The 19310-nt window shown below is 44.5% G+C and overlaps 1 protein-coding gene across 1 annotated transcript in view; it reads right to left on the bottom strand.

The window, feature by feature from the left end:
• Positions 1–19310, bottom strand: part of LOC142580033 (CD9 antigen-like) — a 41495-nt gene that overhangs the window by 1579 nt on the left and 20606 nt on the right. Inside the window, exons 3-6 of the mRNA XM_075690770.1 lie at positions 12592–12672; positions 6401–6496; positions 3607–3708; positions 1578–1661 (exon numbers count right to left, since the gene is read on the bottom strand). Coding sequence (XP_075546885.1) covers positions 1578–1661; positions 3607–3708; positions 6401–6496; positions 12592–12672 — 363 coding nt within the window. The remainder of the gene's footprint in view (positions 1–1577; positions 1662–3606; positions 3709–6400; positions 6497–12591; positions 12673–19310) is intronic.

Raw genomic sequence — 19310 nt, 5'->3', positions numbered from 1 at the left:
TTTCACTGCTGAGACGATGGTTCTCACGTATGGGTTAACTCTTCCAGCAGAATTATTTGTTTAGTGTTATCCTTCTCGGTATATTCTGTACTATGAGACTATTATTGGCGTCACTTGAAAAGAAGTCTGCAGAGGTGCCCTGTGCGAAACAAAGCGATGCTTTCGTCGATCTAATTAGACATACACTAGAAACCCATTAAGCCCGTTAAGCACTGAGTGAGAACTATAGGCCATACCACACATATGCACCTGGATACGCGTCCGCGACCGCTTACATCTCGTTGCAGAAAAAGCGAGAATTAATGGCGCTGGTTAGGAGAAAAAAAAAGAAGCTGGGCAACTCTGCTGGGAGCACCGCCCCTTCCTCGCCCAAGGCACACATGTGAACAACGGAACGGCCGGAAGCTCGGGTACATTGAATAGCTAACATAATACGAGCAAGTGTATACTGTGGGTACAAAAAGCAAAGCGGAGCTATGTATCAAAAATACTTCGTTTAGCGCAAAAACAACGGACACAAGAAAGGCGACAGGACAAGGCGCTACTAGCCTTGTCCTGTCGCCTTTCTTGTGTGTGTTGCTTTTGCGCTAAACGAAGTATTTATGGATCCGCGCCAACTAGCCCGCCAACACACTGTGCTGAACTATGTATCATATTTACAATCTTTACAATTGCATCAGATTCAAATATTTCGCCTTCCGTTGAGGCCCATCATGACATTCTGTACCGTGTGTCCTTCCTAGGACTAGCGAAACTGTACGAATAAAAAATATAAAAAAATCACAGTGAAAATATAGTTTTAAGAAATGCGGTGGTGAGTTGTCAGAGGTCTGACGACGTAACACCATAGGCTTCAATATTGTATCTGGGAAGATGTTTTTAAATCTTTTTGTTCTCTGAACAACTTGGCTGACGTCAGCTGTCACACCCTACATGTAACACCGCAGCCGTATTTCACTCAGCTTCACTTTAATTACCTAAGTCAGTGAAGTGATGCACACAAACACATTTGACAGAAGCTGTTCAGTTAGATTAGGTGTTGGTAAGTTGTACTAATTCAAAAACAAGCTGCAACCTTTACTCAGGAATTCCATGATAACTTCATTGAGGTTGAAAATCCAATTAGCCCAGCACAGATTTCCTTTTCTATATTATCGGAATTCTTCCCGCGAAGTAATTTTTACCACAAAGTATTTGTGTAAGGAATCTTACCATAGTAGTATGAAAATCTGCTGCGCTTACAATATTTTATGTTACGTCTCAGTAAATTAGGTTTTGTATATTACAATTCTTAGCTCGTCTTTCTGCTTGTAACTAAATTCTCGTTTTTCGCAAGCCGGAGAGTTTCAGTTTTCTGCAACGTGAAGCACCACTAAAAGAAGAAGAGAGAGATCAGGTATCCTAATGTTATATTTAGTGTAATGAGATGATAAGATGACGGTAGCATCCATGCCATCTTCATGCAAGATTAATCGGCCGTGGTAATGTCCTACTCTGTAGAAGCTCGACTAAACAACTGCAAGCATGTATAGTTGAACAGCTCAAGTTTCAATGCATACATTGAGCCCATTTCTCACCTGCACAAACCCGAGCGCGAGACCCAAGCCACCCACGACGGCTCCGGTCCTCTCAAGGAGGACACGTAAGTTTTCGCTGCATCCCTGAAATATTCGAAAATAATTAATGAAAGCCTTCACATCTGCAATCACTGTATCAGTGCTCGGCGAACATTGAGCGAGAAAAATACAATCGGAAACCATTTGTCGACATGAGGATTGGGTGTAGCATATTTCAGCATTCCCAGTAGATCGCAGAGCTTAGTGCTTACATTGAAGTTCTTAAAGTACTTGCAAACTCCTTTGAGCAGCCAGTGTTGCAAGTTGTGCCTTCACCTTTCCCCCTCCTCCTCCCCTTCCCAAGAAAAAAAAAAGAAACCGTAATAATGAAAGAGACTCATATTCTCGAACATTTTGCCTAATTCTTTAGCTAAGTCAAGGTAACTATCAGGTGATAAATACTTTAGTAGTTTCTGTATTCCAATATTTCTGGCGTATGCTTCTTGTGGTGTATGATATTCAGGACGAGGAAAAGATTAGGTTTAAAAAATGTATTGTGTAACAATAATTTTTTTGAAATACGGTTGCCACACTGGAGGTCCGAAAGATCGTCAAGTCAGCGTCAGGTGCCAACTCTTCACATCTTCCTTTCTAACATGCACATTCCTAACCATAATAACCACGCCTCTTTTCATTTCTAATGCCGCACCACACGTGAAGTAGCACGTCATGCGCACACCTTGTGGGATAATGTTTCGTGTTAGCATTTATTCTTCCCTATAAATCAATGAACTCACAGTAGTGCATGGGGTTTTTGTTTGAGTCCCTATCCGTTCATTAACCACAGTGTAGCTGCCGAAGTTGAAGAGAGAAGACACCCAATAATCAAGAGGTTTCTTCTACATAATACTACAAAATAATTCTAAGAATTGCTGCATCGCAGGGAACAATATTTTTCTGCCTATTTGTTCCCCTATGCACAGTGATGGATATATGTAAGGGTACTCTTGTGATCAGATGCATTGTGCACGAAACCTGAAGTTCTCGCATTGCAAAGAAATTGATGCCGCCTCTCTTCCTTTGTTTCTTTTTGGTGTGAAATTTCAGTTCTTTAAGCACAGGAGTCGCTTGATAAAACCACATCTAATGAAAACATGTCGCATTACTAGTACTTATGTCTTTGCAACCGTACTACTCACAGCTTTAGTTCGGTATAATTCACTAAACGCAAACCTGTGCTCATCAGTGTTATAAGGCTTGCAAGTGTGCAGTCTGTTGCATACGTTTTGCGGTTGCTCAACTATGGGCCCCGCGCTTTCGACACGTAAGGTACGGAAACTGATTCGCGAAGCAACACAGAAGGATGCCAGCTCGCGACCACCACTTTAGACCACGACGGACTGACTACAAATAGAGATCAAGCATGCCAGCAACAAAACGCCGCAGTACAGCTACTAACTGTATCATATTTTGCACGCATTGTATTATTTGAATAAATGCCACTTGTATTTGCTTAGGTTATTTTGCAGCATAACTTTCAGACATCCTCGGCAACGGGCATAAAATAGTTCATGTGCCACACTGTGGCTGCGTCCTCGTTGCAGCCGACCAAATTTTTTACAGCAAAGCTCTTAAGGACTAGTTCCGTCAGGATCGTGTCCGTGGGTAGACACAAAGCTTCCCAGACGTAGTCCGATCCCGAAGATGGTGCAATACCGGGCCTACCCGCGGCAGAGTTGCAGTTCGCCATTAAGGGGCCCACATAAACAGCTTCGCCGGTCATCTTTCTTCACAGAGTGGAAGAGCACTGGATTTTTTTTCATTAAAGAAGGCGACATATTGCTAATATTTATTAATTATTGTTAAACGCTATATCACTGAATGGGTACAATTACCGGCCAAAACATCCCTGTAAGTCGCTGCCAAATCGCAGGACTGACATGACTGGCGCCATGACTGACACCCTTCAAAATCGGCGAATAACTTTCTTTTGAGACTGTAAGCGTTTGAAATAGAGCTGCGACGGAAGTTGTGTGAAAGGTTCGCTTACGTATATAAAGATATTGTTGGTCCGGGAACTGCTGCACGACTGTGGTATAGTCATGTCTCGGACCTCGTAGTCGTGCTTGGAGATGGCGCCGCAACATTCAAGCTGTACCAAAAAAGAAAAAGAAGCACAATCATATCCAAGACTATTTGACGTAATTTACTGCACAATAAAGTGCTTGTGAATTTTAACTAATGAGAAACACGTGGGACAATTTTTAACGCAACAATCTACCTCGTCGGTCCTCCATCCTACAGCCTCAATTCTAGTGAGCTTGTGGCGGTTCCTGTAGTCGCAAACAACAGCGCGCATTCCTCTTCATGTAAGAGGGTGCCGTCAACAACAGTGCTTGGACAAAATGAAATCAGTGCGGAGGTTCACGAGTTCTGTTACGACTGACTCTGCAGACGGGAGCTCCATTACTGGACATCATGTCGATGAGGCTTCAGCGTCTGCGTGTTCCAATACGGAAGGGTAGGTCAAAAAAGGGAACGCAATGCGAAAAGAAAAGACGCTCTAGACAGAGAATAAACATTAAAAAACTGAGCTGGGTGAAAGCGTAAAAAATTGTGGCGGTGTGGTGAAAAGATGCGAAGGTTGGAATGGATAGGCTATCGCCAGTGCATAACGCCAAGAGAACGGTACTGCGATTGGGCTTTTATTTAAATCAATCGGTTATATTTTAGTTTAGCGAATAGGAGCTCCTAAGCTAAATAGTGGACATCATTGTACAATTGAATGTTGAGGCACTGTCGCTATAAATGGGGAAGCTCTCATGGTTTCATTATTGATACGGCCACTACACTTACTTCCACTTTTTATATTCTTTATGCGTCAAGTAAATAAGAAGTTCTTGGCAAAATTAGTGCACGGAGTAGGGTTCACATAGATCTTAATTACTGTTGGCTTAAATGTATGAAACAACACTGTGCACCTTTCCTGGGAAACATAAACCATGAGACTGCTTCTATTTGTCCACTGTCTAACGGTATGCAATGCGTAATTTAATAAAGGGATGACAGAAACAAGTGAACAGTTTGAAATGGATGCTACATGCCATTAACAATTGATTTTAAAGAATATGAAATATTGTCCTATGACTAGGCGCCTCGTTCGAGGTTTCTGTCACCGTTCTTGAAGGGCAACTGAAACATTGAATGAAAAAAAGATGATCTCCTTAGGTCACTCGGAAAGCCATTGAACTAGTCAGTGAAAACTTGACTGCGATCCACATTACGGATGCAGGCAACATGAAAGCTTGGCACACGAGATGGTTAATGTTGGTCAGCCTGATGCAGATAAGCGCCGAGCGTTTTACTTCATGCCTTTGCTTCGGCCATTCTGTTCACAAGAACACGAATTCTTGTACTTGAGTACGGCATTCCCGTTGATCGAAGTATTTACAAAAACGGGTAGAACCAAAATTAGGGGAACACTCTGAAGCTACTTTTAAACACTTGATCTGAATATACTTTTGGCCAACATGGTAAACTAAGCAGTGCTTTCTGCCGTACATTTTGAAGATCTGGAACCGCAATTATTAAAACAACATTTTCTAGCTCACTTAAGTGTCGCACAAATTTCAACTTCCAGGAATGCGCTGACAGACTTACACGCCGCATTCATAAAATATATCCTAACTGCATACACAGGAGCTCTGCAGCAGCGAATTTATTGCGGCAAAGAATGAGCCACGCGAGAGGGGATACTAAAACGTGCCTAATTTCCTTATAAGAGGCAAGTTGATTACTGCTCTTGTAAACTTGCCAACAAGCAAGACACCAAGGGCGCATCGGGCGATTGTTCAACAGAATTTTAAATTTGCAGAGTTCTCCTAAGCGGTTATTTTTGTCGGGCGAAAAAGCATAAAGAAAAATGGAGTGGCAGGGGCCAGATACAAGACACGTCGTGGAACCACCGTAAAAAAAAACATTTTGCACGCACAAAGTCTAAGATTAAGCCAACAAAACAACGCTAAAAACACGGTCGAGAAAGGAAGAAGACAGGACGAGTCTCGTCCGTGTTTTAACGCTGTTTTTCTTCGACGGATTCATATCAGCGAGCTCGCCTTCAAATCCTCCTCATAAGTTGCTCATAAATAGCCTAATACCAAGACGGGGTAGCCGATGGGCTTATAGAAACAGCTACGTGGAACGAGACACGTGTAATAATTTAAGTAGGGCATTCAGCGTAAAGCGACTCCTTTAAGTATTGCATTTACTCACTGGGACAAAAACACACGCACAAATACGTGCAAACACAAAAACACACGCACACAAACACAAATCCTAAAAAAATCATCGTATGAGGATCGTTTAAGTACGTAACTCAGCGGCGTGTGAGGTAATTAAGAATAGTTACGCGTTATTACCCCGAAAGCCATAGGGGAGGCTACTAGAATATATTAGAGAAAATCCGGCCTCGTTGCTCGAGAGTTATATTTGAAGTGGTAGCAAAAAAAAAAATTAGGAGAAGAAATAAGCTGCGCAGGCTTGATCACCTGGAACAACCCGTTCAATGAAAGCGGAAAAGCTCCAGAGAAGATTTCGCGGCAGGCTCGAGAACCTGTATCGGCTATTTAGTGTGATGGATTAAGGATTTTGATGATAGATCTGACGTCCAATTTGCTTCACTTAAATCCAGTGAAACAATTCCTGCATATAGGAAGCTTTTGGACACCAAATTGGTATTGTTCGTATGAGCATAAAAATCGAGCTTTTATGGCAAAACAAACATTTTATAGTGCCCCTAAATAAAGGGTTTATGCATGCAGAGAGAAGCAATGTGAAATACGCACGTGAACTTGCATGAGATCCATGAATCGTCTGGCCTTGGGATCATCGATGATGGTGTCCAGTTTTTGTTCTATGCTTGAAGCCAGGTGATGCTGAAGCTGCAAGATGTAAAGGGATCCGAAAAGTATATCACCTTCTATTTTCTGTAGGCAATAAGGTGGCCATAGTAGAATCCTTAAACTTAAGAAGCCCTGTTTGAGCACTAAATGCGAAGGTTCATACCAAGCCTGTAACAGTCGATACATAAAGTTCAACCAGGCCGATCTAAGCCAAGACGTGTTCAAGGCGTGTGATTCTCTAGTCCAGAATTACGTTTTTACAAACAGAGCAAATTTACTTTGGCGTAAACAAGTGCCGCACAATTGTATTGTTCATACGATCTAAGGTGCACACATCCCGCTGAACACTCAGTGCAGTATACGCTTTAACAGTAGAAACAGTTGGAGGGTGCTTTCTTTGAGCTACCTATAGTATGCCAATGAAGAAAGAGATGCAATGGGTCTCAGCAGCTCCAGAGCTTCGTTATGGAGACTTGCCTGCATTTGCTTACGTTCGCTGAAGCTTGCATATTGAGGCTCACTCGCGCGCATGTATGAGAAAGGGGAGGGTAAAATGGACGTCTTTGTCGTTTGATTACTCAAGTTCTACCATACCTCGCGGAAGTTCTTGACGCACTTTAACTCAGAGAAATTTGAAAATATGTAAGAAATTGTGAAACTCAAAATTATGTACCACAATATCGAAGGCATAGCAGTTAAACATTAAATTACGTGCTTTTACGTGCCAGAACCACTTTCTGATTATGAGGCATGCAGTAGTGGAGGACTCCGGAAATTTTGACCACCTGGGGTTTTTGAACGTGCACCTAAATCTAAGTACACGGGTGTTTTCGCATTTCGCCCGCATCGAAATGCGGCCGCCGTGGCCGGGATTAGAACCCGCGACCTCGTGCTCAGCAGCGCAACACCATAGCCACTGAGCAACAACGGCGGGTGAAGGCATAACAGTTGGATATATCAATGTGCCAGCGTGTGTTAGAGAGGGAATGCGGATGGCTCACATTCGATGTTAAACTTGGGACAAAGTGAGTTGGGAACATCACCGGATGTAGAGTCAGGATAATCGGTAGTCTGTTAGAGAAAGAAAAGGTGTCGAAAAACAGAGCACTGTCCAAAGCCGCTAGTGATAAGACGGAGCACTTGGATCAGGAAGCTTGCAGACGAGAGGATCCAGTCGGCACACGCAGTAGGAAGGTGACTCGAGATCATAGTGAAAAGATCTTGGTCGTGAAATGAACTTGATGACGGCGACGATGCGCGAGACCAATTTACCCTTTTGTCTTTGTGGTGGAACGATAGTTGCGTAATCTTTCAAGTCTGCCTCTCAGGACGCACAGACTCACAGCTGCAGTTTCGACACTAGTTTAATCGCAAAGCAATAGTAAGTGATCCAGGCGATACACCTAGGCAATATATATGTGCACGTGCCTCTAAGTTAAGCAATAGTGACCTTTCCCGCTAGTTTGCCAGTGAATATCTGCATATCCGTGCCATCCCCGGTATTCGCTCAAAGTGGATAAGTCTTACAAACTCTCTGGCTGCAACTCGCAAATTGCACTGCCCTAAAAGTAAATAATTTGAGAATGAAATGAGTGATTTTGGTTAGTTAGTCGAATATACATTTATATTTCTCGTGCCAGTAATGTCCACCGCTTTGAGCAATCTAACTCACGAACTACGAGTACGCTATTTGCTACGGGGGATTTTTAAAATTGTTCTGTGGTTTAAAATAAACACCCTGTATGTATAAACGTCCAGACTCTCACTGCTTGCTCGTCACTAGCCGTTTTTCTGAGTAATGGCTATAGTAAATAACCGATACCGCTGTCGGAAATGAAATTGTGCTTTTTTTTCAACCGGTGGTTCACGATACCAATGGTTCTGTCCCCGTTTCCTAAGCATCTGTGCGGTGTGAAAACAGCCAAGATGTAAGAAATGACAACTCATGTGATCTTCAAGCCTTGCACGGGTTTTCATGGTGATGACACATTATGGACGATGTGTTTTTTTCTTCTTTGTAGACGGCATAATAGGCATGTCGATGACGACAATGGAAATGATAACGGCGGAACCATGACAGCAGCATGCAGAAAACGCCATAACGACAACTAAATAAGGATAGTCTGGTCACGATGGTGTGGCGATGGCGGCGCGGTGACTACCAATGGCGACGACCTAAGAATGGCTGCGCTCCTCCTCTTTCATCTGCGCTCCCTTACACTACGGCTGCCCGATACTACTGCGACCATTGCGTTGAATAACATGTAGATCTCATGCACTCTGGGTGTCGGTCTTAGCGAAGCTGTGATCAGCCGGCAAGACCAAAGGCTGCATCTTCACAAGAGACAAGCAGTGGACGTCGGCGGCGGACGGAGCCTCCGTCATCCAAGCTGCGGAAAAACACCTCACAGGAGCATCACTGACGAAAGCCATGCATGCTAAATACCACTTTCTGGTTACATCAGTCGTGCGTAGAATTATCATTCTTAAAAAACAAGATTACTGACCACCTCATAAAATAACAAACTCAGGGAGAGGGAAAGTACGGGGAAGGCGGTAGATGTAAATACAAGACGATGAGCAAAATGAGAACAAAGTAAAAGCGAGAGCCAACGTTTCGACAAATGTCACAAATACTCCTTTTGTAACAAATGTATTGCAATGTATGTACCACTCCCCTCAATAATGCCCTGTGGGCCATGAGAGTATCTGAAATAAATAAATAAATAAATAAATATTAAATTAATTAGCAAATAAATAAATAATTAATATAAATAGATATAGTGTAGTTGTCGAAACATTGGCTCCCGCTTTTACCTTGCTCTTGATTTGCTCAAACTCAGGGACAGCCACATGTGCCAGCAAACCGTCCCTGATTCTTCACGTCAATTGATCTGGTTGCTAGCACGGCCATCACAATTAGATACATCAAAATATCTCATCTCCACTTGAAATCGGTGGTTCTCCAGGTACTCCAAATCTCCAGGTACTCCTCGGGTACGCCAGCCCACTTCATTGCTTGTATGTAAATTTGAGAAACTCATCCCGCCATGTGATTCTCCGTCTGTTTCAACCCCTTTTCTTGGCGCGTATTCTGCAACTCTAGTTGACCTGGTCCTACCTACATGTCCTAAGTGCATATCTTTGTCAGCCCAGTGCTTCTGGTTTTAGGGTAAATAGGCCCAGCGCATGATTGTGTAGGTAGGTCCGAGCATCTGCTGAACATGCATTCGATCGCGCCCTAATGAATAGAACATGCGCTGCTGAGCTGGCAGTCAGATGTTCACTCTCGCTATCAGAAACTTTAATTTTCGTTTTATTCAATGCCCAAAAATGAGGTGACACGCGAGCGTACCTATGACAAAACTATTTACCACCGAGTGCCTCGTATGAGCCAAATAGTGCTTTGCGTTAAGAGGGAGCTTTATCTCGGGTGCTCCTATCTAAATACATGCAAAAGGAGAATTAGTTTCTCTCGGCAACCACTGCACCATATTTGACGACGTTTGTTGCATTTAAAAGAAAAACAAAATCTAGTGACTGTTGGTTTCGAATTTTCGAGTTAGGTCATCAATCTTTTATTAAAAAATGGCAAATATCGAAAGGTCTCAAAAAACGAAATTATCAAGTTTACAACTCGGTAACTCACTAACGAAAAATGTTAATACAATTCGGTGAATTGCATCGAATAGTACATTTAAAGCGGACAAGATTGACATGTTACATATGAATATAAAAAAATTGAGTAATATGGAAATACAGCTTTTGCAGAACCCGTGCACACAGCGTAACAAATTCAAGTAAGATATAAATTGACACACTGAATTCGTCAGCTTTGAATGATCTAATGGATGCCGTTCACAGAACTGCGATATCAGTTATTGATGCAGAGCTATAAATTTGTAAATTTCTATTGATACAGAGCTACGAATTTGTAAACTTCGTGCTTCTATTTTTTTTCAAACGGTCAAATATATGAAATTAAAAAAAAATTCAAGGCATAGATCCAAATTCCGCTTCCACCAGTCACTAGAACTTAACTTTCTATTTCAAATGCAACAAATTTTATTGAAATCGGTCCAGGGGTTATCTCATAAGAACGTTTTTGCGTTTTACATGTATTTGAATAAGCCGCGTCGGAGTTGGGCCCGACATAAAGCTTCCTTCCACTTACCCGATGCTAGGATCGGGCCCTATATGTCCTGGCCTCGCCGCATAACAGCCAAATGCTCTATCAATTAGGTCACACTCGCCGCCCCTCTTCTGTTCTGCCAAACCCAATGAGCTTCTTGAGACAACTGGCGCGTGTGCCAAATTGCATAGCACGAGTGAATACACGTGCACAGAAGCGCGCACCAGTTTCGCTAAATTCACAAACTTGGAACGTGCGGATAGCTGCCAGCCTTCGAAGTTTCGAAATAAATCGGGCAGTTGAAATTCAGTACTTGGTCCGTCATGTTCTGTTTAAAATGTTACCGTGTCAGTTTAGCGCTGCGCTTGAAAGACGAACCAGTTCCAATTCGTCCAACTTACTATTCTTCTTTGACGTGCTTGCGTGGCATTGCAACTTCATGCATGAGAATGCGGCAATGACTTCCATTATTTCGTCTGACAGCCACTTTGAGACACTGCGTTAGATTGCATCGCCTTCGGGGTTGGCCCAAACAAAGGAATTCTTTTTTTGAGCCTCCTTGCTCCGCACTCACTAGTCCTTTCCATGTAGCAGCTAACGATATGTAGACGCTGTGCTACGTTGCACAGCCTTCACTATCGCTCCCGGTAACAAAAGTGGATATAACTTTTATTTGGTGGAGTGAACGCACAAACACGCACACACAAAAAAACCTGTGTTCGTGTCATTACGACCGCCGTCATATTGTTTTCATCACAGTCATCTTGCAGGTGCCTGCACACATACGCTTCCGCAACACACCCCACTACTTGCCCTACACACTCACAATGACCCATAGGATCACGTTATTGCAGAACCTAAAAGGATACTGGGTAAAAATTTAAGTGCTTCACATATCATCGATCTCCCCAGTACCTGGGATCTGGCAACTTATTTTTCTCTCATTGTCTTCTTTGCTTTTTCTTTTTTTTCCTGGGAACCGCACTTTCTGCGGTGCTCTTACACGTTCTGCATTGTATGAATTATATAACTAAGCCACGCGTCGTATTCCGCGATGTTGCCAACTGTGTCTCTGTAGTAGAGGCGCCTATGCGCGTCGCTTTGATAGTTCGATTCCCCTGCAGCAAGCGCGGCACTCTCGACAGTAAGGACGCATGGACTTTTCTGTGAAATTTAAGGTGTATTTGCGGCTATACAGCAGTTTGACATTTCGCAGACGCGATCGCCTGCGTGCATTCTACACACTCTGCTTCATCTGTACGCCGATTCCCAACTTGGTGAAAGGCCCTTTAAAGGTCAGCCACCACGAAACTTGGAACCATGTGAAAACCCTAGAATAAGGTAGTATAGACACAAGGGGCCTCCGTGCAAAATTGAACGTTTGAAGTTCGAGTGCAAGTGGCACGAAAGACACGCGAGAAAAGCCGCTCTGGATATTAGGCGAATATCTGTGTATTGTTTACGGTAGTACATATCAACAAAAGAGGGACCAACGCAACACAATCTACAAATAAGGAAAAGAAAAAAAGCGCACTGCAAGGCTTGTCAGTCCTAGGCGTTTTTCGGTAAGCAAGGCAAACATGTTACTGCGTTCAAGGAAAAAATAGGCGGTCCTTTAAATAAGTAAAACACAAATAAATGACATCATAGAATAACTTGTTCCAAAAGCTCGTACATTGCTAGGTCAAAAAGAGCAACGCTACTGTCACTGAAACACTCGCCTGTTGGAGAATTTCCCAAATAACAAAATAAATTACGTCTATTAAGCTACAAGCAACATAAGAGTCGCAGTGTTCCACTGGTGTGCTTGAAATGCAAGCAAGTTAACAGTCCAACGTCAGTAGCGCTTGATGTTGTAATGTTACTGTTCGTCAGCATGGCGTGCCAAGATAGTTGTTTTATTTTTTAAGAGACCAAGTAATAAAAAATATTTCAGTTCGCAGTCTACGTTCAACGGTTGGGTTACGCGAGCGAGCTCTCAAAAGTGGAGTGGGCTGTTTACCTGGTCTCCATCGGCTACCTTCCACACCAAGCCGGCAACGGCGCATTCCATGATGAGCAGCACGAACATGGCGATGAAGTACTGGAAGGGTAGAAATAGCATTAGAGCAAGTCATAATTCAGAGGAAAAGCGAGAACAGTTTAAATAAAGAAGTGTGGCAGAGGGTGGTATCCTTAGTGTGGATTAAAACAAAAAGAAAAAAAGCCGCAGTTTTGCCCGAAATGCGATGCGTCGGTTGCGATAGTACTTTAGTAGACAGCTATACGAAATAAGCAATAGCTTTACCGACCGTATACACTCGTATACATTCGCTTACGAACTAATAGTGTATTCGGATGGTCGTTTTCGAGTGCTCTAGAGCGCTCTGAAGAGTGGGCACGCCTTCGGGTGGTAGAAGTCGAGTGCTCGGACTAGGTTCGGATCGCTCTTTCGAAGCGTCAGCCTCCGACCACTCCGTGTTTCCGACTCAGAGCGCTACCAACTTCTCTAGCTTCGAAGTGATCGCGCTGGTGCGATCTGGGCGCGGGGAGCGTCACGTGACACTAACCGCCGTGGTATGCTGATATGCCACGGTTGCCGACAGGTGACAGCGTCAGCGTAGATTTTCGCCGGCTGGAGTTTTGGAGGGTCGTGCTGGTTTGTTGGGTTCTGCTCGTGGCGTTTTCGTATGTCCCTGCGGCCAATTTACGTCCAGCAAGGCATACTTGCCCCATGTCGAAACGAAGGCGGCTCTTAAAGGCGCAAGAATCATCAGTGATGCTTTCAGAGCACCTCGCGACAAAGCGCCTTGAAGCTAGCAGCATCGAATACGCAATTTGTCAATGTCGCGCACGAATGTTTATACGGCGACTTCCCGCGCTTCCTGCGCAGTGGTGCCACCGATGCCCTGCTCCTGCTGCTTCGGAATCGCTCATGCATTCGTTTGGCGCACTGCGTCTCCCGCTCAGATTGCACCCTGGCCTCGGATCTGCCGACTCTGAGCCAGAGGGCCAGAGCGGCCAACCGATTACACCATAAATTAACGAGCATGGTGTCCCGCACGCACAGGCGAACATAGACACACCTCACTCGATCAGCGCGAACACTCTCTGTGAGAACGCTGGCAGCAGCAGTGAGCGAATTGACCTTCGTATTGCCTCTCGCTTCAATCCGAAATAAGCGCAGAGAACACGGCGCACACGAAATTATCAGCCATCGATGCACCTAGACTCGGCACTCATCACAGATTACTTTAACCATAAGGCCGCGCCGCCACGATCAGTCGCGCCATGTGCAGCCGCCGCAGGAGCAGAATGAGCCCGGTGCCTTGCGCGCATGTGGAAGACAGCGCGCTTACTGACCTGTGTTCTCCCTTGCGCGCGCTAGATCAATCCACCATTCTCGGCTCACACTCGCACGTACAGCATACGGCGCGCGGCCACGGTGTTAGCGCACTTCGACTTTATACGGAACATCAGGGAGGCGGCGGCGGAAATGCGCCTGGAGTGTCCATAAGTACTGTCGTAATATTGAATTCGCGTGTTCTGCGTGCGGTGAAACCCTTATGATGCACGCTGTAGTGGGGGACTGCGGGCTAATGTTGACCACTTCAAGTTCTTTAGCGTGCTCATGAGCCAAATTACACGAGCTTTTTTACACTTCGCATACTATTTTATTCCCGTCAATATTTGACAGGAAGGAGTGGCAAACTTCATTTCTATGGCAAATTAGGGATGCACTGACGATTAAAATAAAGATACGGAAGAACACACACGCCAATAGTTTGATCTGAAGTCAAGGCGCTAACACGACGGTGGACGAACAATGAACTCACACACACACAGGGCAGGGCGCCCTGTGTGTGTGTGCGCGTGTGTGTGTGTGTTTGTGTGTGCGTGCGTGCGTGTGTGTGTGTGTGTGTGCGTGTGTGTGTGTGTGATCCTTCTTCGACCACCTTCGTTTTAGCGCCTTCACTTCAGATCATGCTTAACCAACACGTCCAACTATCCATCCTAACGCCAATAGTTTGTTTCGTTATTAGCGAATTTGATCAATCGCATGTTGGAGAGAACATAATTCAGGTGGCTCGGCTAAATTGCTTAAAGAGGCGAGCGTTTTCATCCGCAATATCAGCAAGTTTTTGGACAGTTATCAAATATTGTTACTTCAATCTTCTGTTATCACATTTGGGGTACGTTTTGTCACGAAACAATTTAAGTCTGAGTTCCCGAGTAATGTCTACAAGGAACAAATCTTGACGCTAACATCTGTTGTGAGATCAATGTCGTGAATGTTACTGCGCTTTCTTTGAATAACGAATTCTTCAGTATATATGATGCCATCCTTAAATAACAGCCCAGTCCATTTCATGGAGCAATTGGTGAAAAAGAAGTCTGCAAACTGAAGCGTGCCTAAGAATTTCTTCAAGTGCAATATTGCCCTGCAAGTTAACCGGTTGTAAATCTAAAATTGCAATATCTGCCCCAAAGCGATCGGCAAGAATTTCAATAACACATAACACAATGTTGTCACTCATTTAAGGGTACACTAATGGCTAATAATAGGCCAAGTTTCGTGGACATATTATTTCTTTGGAAGTATATCTTTGTTTGTTGTGTGACATTATAAGAATGTCTTGCTTGAATATGGTACCACTCCTGCTACTCAGTTGCAATCGCCCGCACAAAAACGTACTTGTCGCAATGCCCACGTAACGTCGCACTCTGCCGCTTTCTGTGAATCGATGGGTGCGAGACATGGCGCACTGCAGTTTCGCAGCCAGCGCCCACCTAACATAGGAGCTTAGTCCAAACATAGTCCATAACATAACATAGTCCAAACTGCGTGGCGGCAGTCTGATTTTCTGTTTTCTTGATTTTATCGCTTGGAGAAGTTCTGCTCTCGTTACCAATGACCAAGTCGTTATTACATATCTTTCGCGTTTTAATCTGGCTCGGCGTAATATTTAACAGCGAAGCTGTACGTATATGACTCAGATCCCAGAATTTCTTCGTCTCCGTTGACAGGACTGTCTAAAGAAAACCATTCTTCGAATTGAGGCAAAAAGTGCTTACCTCCATTGGAATTACGCATGCAACATACCCCAGTTTTATTTTCAATGAAGAAAAGCACAGAACAAGTTTCAAAACCGCATGACAGATGATAAGGGGCACGCGTGCAATGCGAAAGACGCAGCGTTCGCCTCATGCGTTTCCTAGTAAAGATTAAAGTTGCACAAGCTGCAGTTGCCGGGAAGCGGAAACGGTAGCATACAAAGCAGGGAGTGACGTCCCTGCCCTTTCCTATGTAAAAGCAGCACCCGCCTAGCAAATGCTTTTTTGTTTTATGATGGCGCTATAGAAACGCCACGCATAGTTAGGGCTTCCGAAGAACAGCACGAGCACCATGAGCGATGACAGAAACAGCAACGTCAACATGCACACCATTGTCGTGCTCCGGCTAGGCCGTGTGCAGCGGCTGCTGCCCAAAGCAAGCCACGCACCGTTTCAGAGTCAGAATCAAAGTCCAAGTCTGGACGCCTGACGAGCACGAAGTATTTATAAATATCGTTTCAAAGAGAAAAATGTTTTGATACAGCGCATTTAATTATCTTGATGTCAATCATTCCACTTATCGCAATGCTCAATCATTCAAGTATGCGTCAAATTGGGCTATGACATCAGGTGATACCATAGATTTCATGTTCCCGTGCAAAAGCGTAGGGCTCCATCATTCATAAATACGTTGCGCTAAGTTTTACACCGTTAAACAATTACTGAGAAGAGAAAAAGACGCAGATGGACAAAGCGCAAGCTACCCTTTTGCACTTCGTAGTGTGCCCTTCATCCGTCTTCGTCCTTGTGCTCTTCAGTGTAATTTTTTGCCAGTGTAGAACTCAGAGCCACTATTTATGAACATGTACCAATTAGCCCCTTTAATTGCCTTACTTAACGTTCATCTCATCGAGTAATGAAACTGAATGTGCAAACTTGTGCGCTTTGCCGCAGCTGAGTTTGTAAAAGTTTCACTTCTAATCACAAAAACTGGTGCAGCTTGCACTAGTGGTGCAAAACTGGAATCAATAGAGGAGCTTGGGATTGCCTAGCTTTTACGTGGCTTGCCTAAGTTGTTTCTAGGCTTTGCGAGGTCATGGTAGGCTTGGGGGTGGCTAAGTTGTTTCTAGGTTTTGCGAGGTTACGCTAGGTTTTGATAAGTTGTTGTCTCGGCAGGCTTCACGTTGGAAGTTTTAGAGTAGTCGCAGGCCGGGATCGCTTTCTCGGCGACGACTAGGGTTAAGGCACCGACTCTCGCGCTCCCTGGACTTAAACTCGAGATCCTCGACTCGGCGTTCCCTCTTCTCAGCCGCAGCTTCGGCGCAGTGTTCCAGATCAGCTCGGCGGCGACGCATCGCTTCTCGCTTGGCAGTATGGCGCTCTTCCTGGTTAGCGGCTTTTTCTTCGGGCGTGCGGACTTTCTTCGGTCTTCCCATGGCAGCAGCACGTACGCGCGGAGTAGAGGCGAAAGGTGTGCCACTGCGCCAGCTGTTCCGAGCTTTTACTGGCTTGTGACGTCACGACTGTGCCCAACGCGTCTGGGGTGCGAGGAGTTTACGTGGCTCGGTGCTCTCGCGTGTAGTTGCTAGGCGATGCGAGGCGGCGCACAGTTGGACTGAGTTTTTCGGTAACGCTGCACGGAGGAACTAAACGTTTATGCAGCTCCGCTGTTAAAACATTTTAAAATAACAATACTAGCTACGCCCCTCAGCACGTATGACAATTAAACTAAGCAAGCTCGCCCCACTTACTGCCCCACGGTGTTCCACATAGAACGCTGCAATATCCACGCATTTTATACCTATAGCACTTTACTGGTGTGCCAGTTGGGAAGCGAGGACTTTTGAGCAAGAAAATACTTGCTACATGCCTACAGATAGAGGAGTGACACAGGCGTGGCGTAAGCAGGTGCAGGTAGTGCTCCAAAGGTCCTGTAGCCAGAGCTGCTTTCGAGGATGATGCTCCACCAGAAACTAGCCCAACTTCCCACTTTTACAGTAGATTTCGAAGCAAATGCTCAAAGCGAAGCTTGCTGCCTACTTTGAAGGCTTTAGCCTGGCCACCTGGCTGCTAGTTGCGGTTCGGTCGCCCCCTGCCTCAGCGGTGATATTCTTTGATATCTTGTTAAGAACGACGACACGCCGACATGTTCATTGCAAAGCTTTCCTTCATTACTGTACTCCGCGAATCTTCCCCCACGCTGTCCACATCCTGACCATCCCTGCACACTCGACGCGACACGCACGGCGCACGACCTGCGCTGTGTGTGTTGCGCACCAGCCTCGATGCCACGCTTCTTTGTGCTGGATGGTTACACGCCCGGTTGCACCGCCATATTCTGTCGGGGCGTGTAAAGGCGCGCTATGACAGGCAGCGGGAATTTCGCTTCAGCGCTCGCTGACAGTGTAAAATTTTCTCATTTTCGCAGTTTGTATGATTTCGTGCATTTCAATATTTATAGCGTACCTTAAAAATTATGTTGGAACATTTGCAGTAAAACAATATTAGAATAAGTTTCAAGCCCAGGAGATAGCTATAGTCCTCTTTTGCCGCGTTTTCATTTACGCTCATAAATTTGTTTCCAAAACAACGTTTGCGCATATGGCGTATACTTAAGGTTTTAGAAGTTGTCCATGAAAAAGAATGACGCAACTTTTGACCGCAGAAGTACAGCTGCCTAATGCGGGGAACGGTATAGGACAAAACTACGTGAATAGGTACGGTAGCGTTACCGATATATGAATATATAAGATGGAGAGCAAAAGGGCATGACAGGTTGTGTTTACAATAAAACTGTAACGTCATAGAGTTTCTAATAATACCTTAGAGGGAAATGTGGCGCTAGTGTCTACGGGGGCTCTCATGAGCGTTGCCTCAACCTACATGGGAATGATGGGAAGTACAGGCTTCGGATTGACTTCGATCTTTAGACTAGTGGCGTTTGCTTGCGGCGCATTAAACGAATCTATACTCAAACATTATCGCGTAAAAAACTAATTTTATTTCTGCAGTATGTCATATAATGTACAACACGCTACATAAACTTTGTATGACTGTGAGAGGGAAGCACGGTTTACTATGGTTTATCACCAGGACACACCAGGGTATGCATTCTTGTGCGATTCTGTTCCCGATTTAACGCCAGCGAATAATTATTTATTTATTTTTACAACAGCTATAACAACCGTGCATTTACTTATATAAAAATACTCATCAAGTATTTATGGAAATAAAAATGTATTGTGAGAAAGTTTCGCGCCCTTGAGCGGAATGCTGCAAGTGTCGTCTGCTACGACACCTGCTCGTTGCAAACGCGAGACATTTCTCGCAGACGACGGGCACTTGCGAACTCTCTCGCTCTTTCGAAAGGCTGGGTCAGCTGTCACGATTGCTGAACGGCTTCAAGTACTTTTAAGCACATCTGCTGCAGTGCTAGCTAGGACGCTAGTGGCCTCCTACGAGTATATGCTTCATCATGCTTTATATTGACGTACCGCTTCCGAAGCGTTATGGCGTGGCTTCGAAATTACCTATTTTGCGACCCTAGACTACAGCCAGGAAGCAGCAACCTGTCCTACCACAAGTAAGTTTGTGTTTTCAAAGTCCTAAAACACGCATTTCAATGAGCACATAAACGAGCAATGCATGATGAAGCCCTCAATAAAATTTTATTGTCAAGCCACTAGA

This window comes from Dermacentor variabilis, chromosome 4, assembly GCF_050947875.1.
Source record: "Dermacentor variabilis isolate Ectoservices chromosome 4, ASM5094787v1, whole genome shotgun sequence".
Taxonomy (NCBI): domain Eukaryota; kingdom Metazoa; phylum Arthropoda; class Arachnida; order Ixodida; family Ixodidae; genus Dermacentor; species Dermacentor variabilis.
The sequence above is the reverse complement of the archived record's forward strand: the minus strand, read 5'-3'. Positions and strand labels throughout refer to the sequence as shown.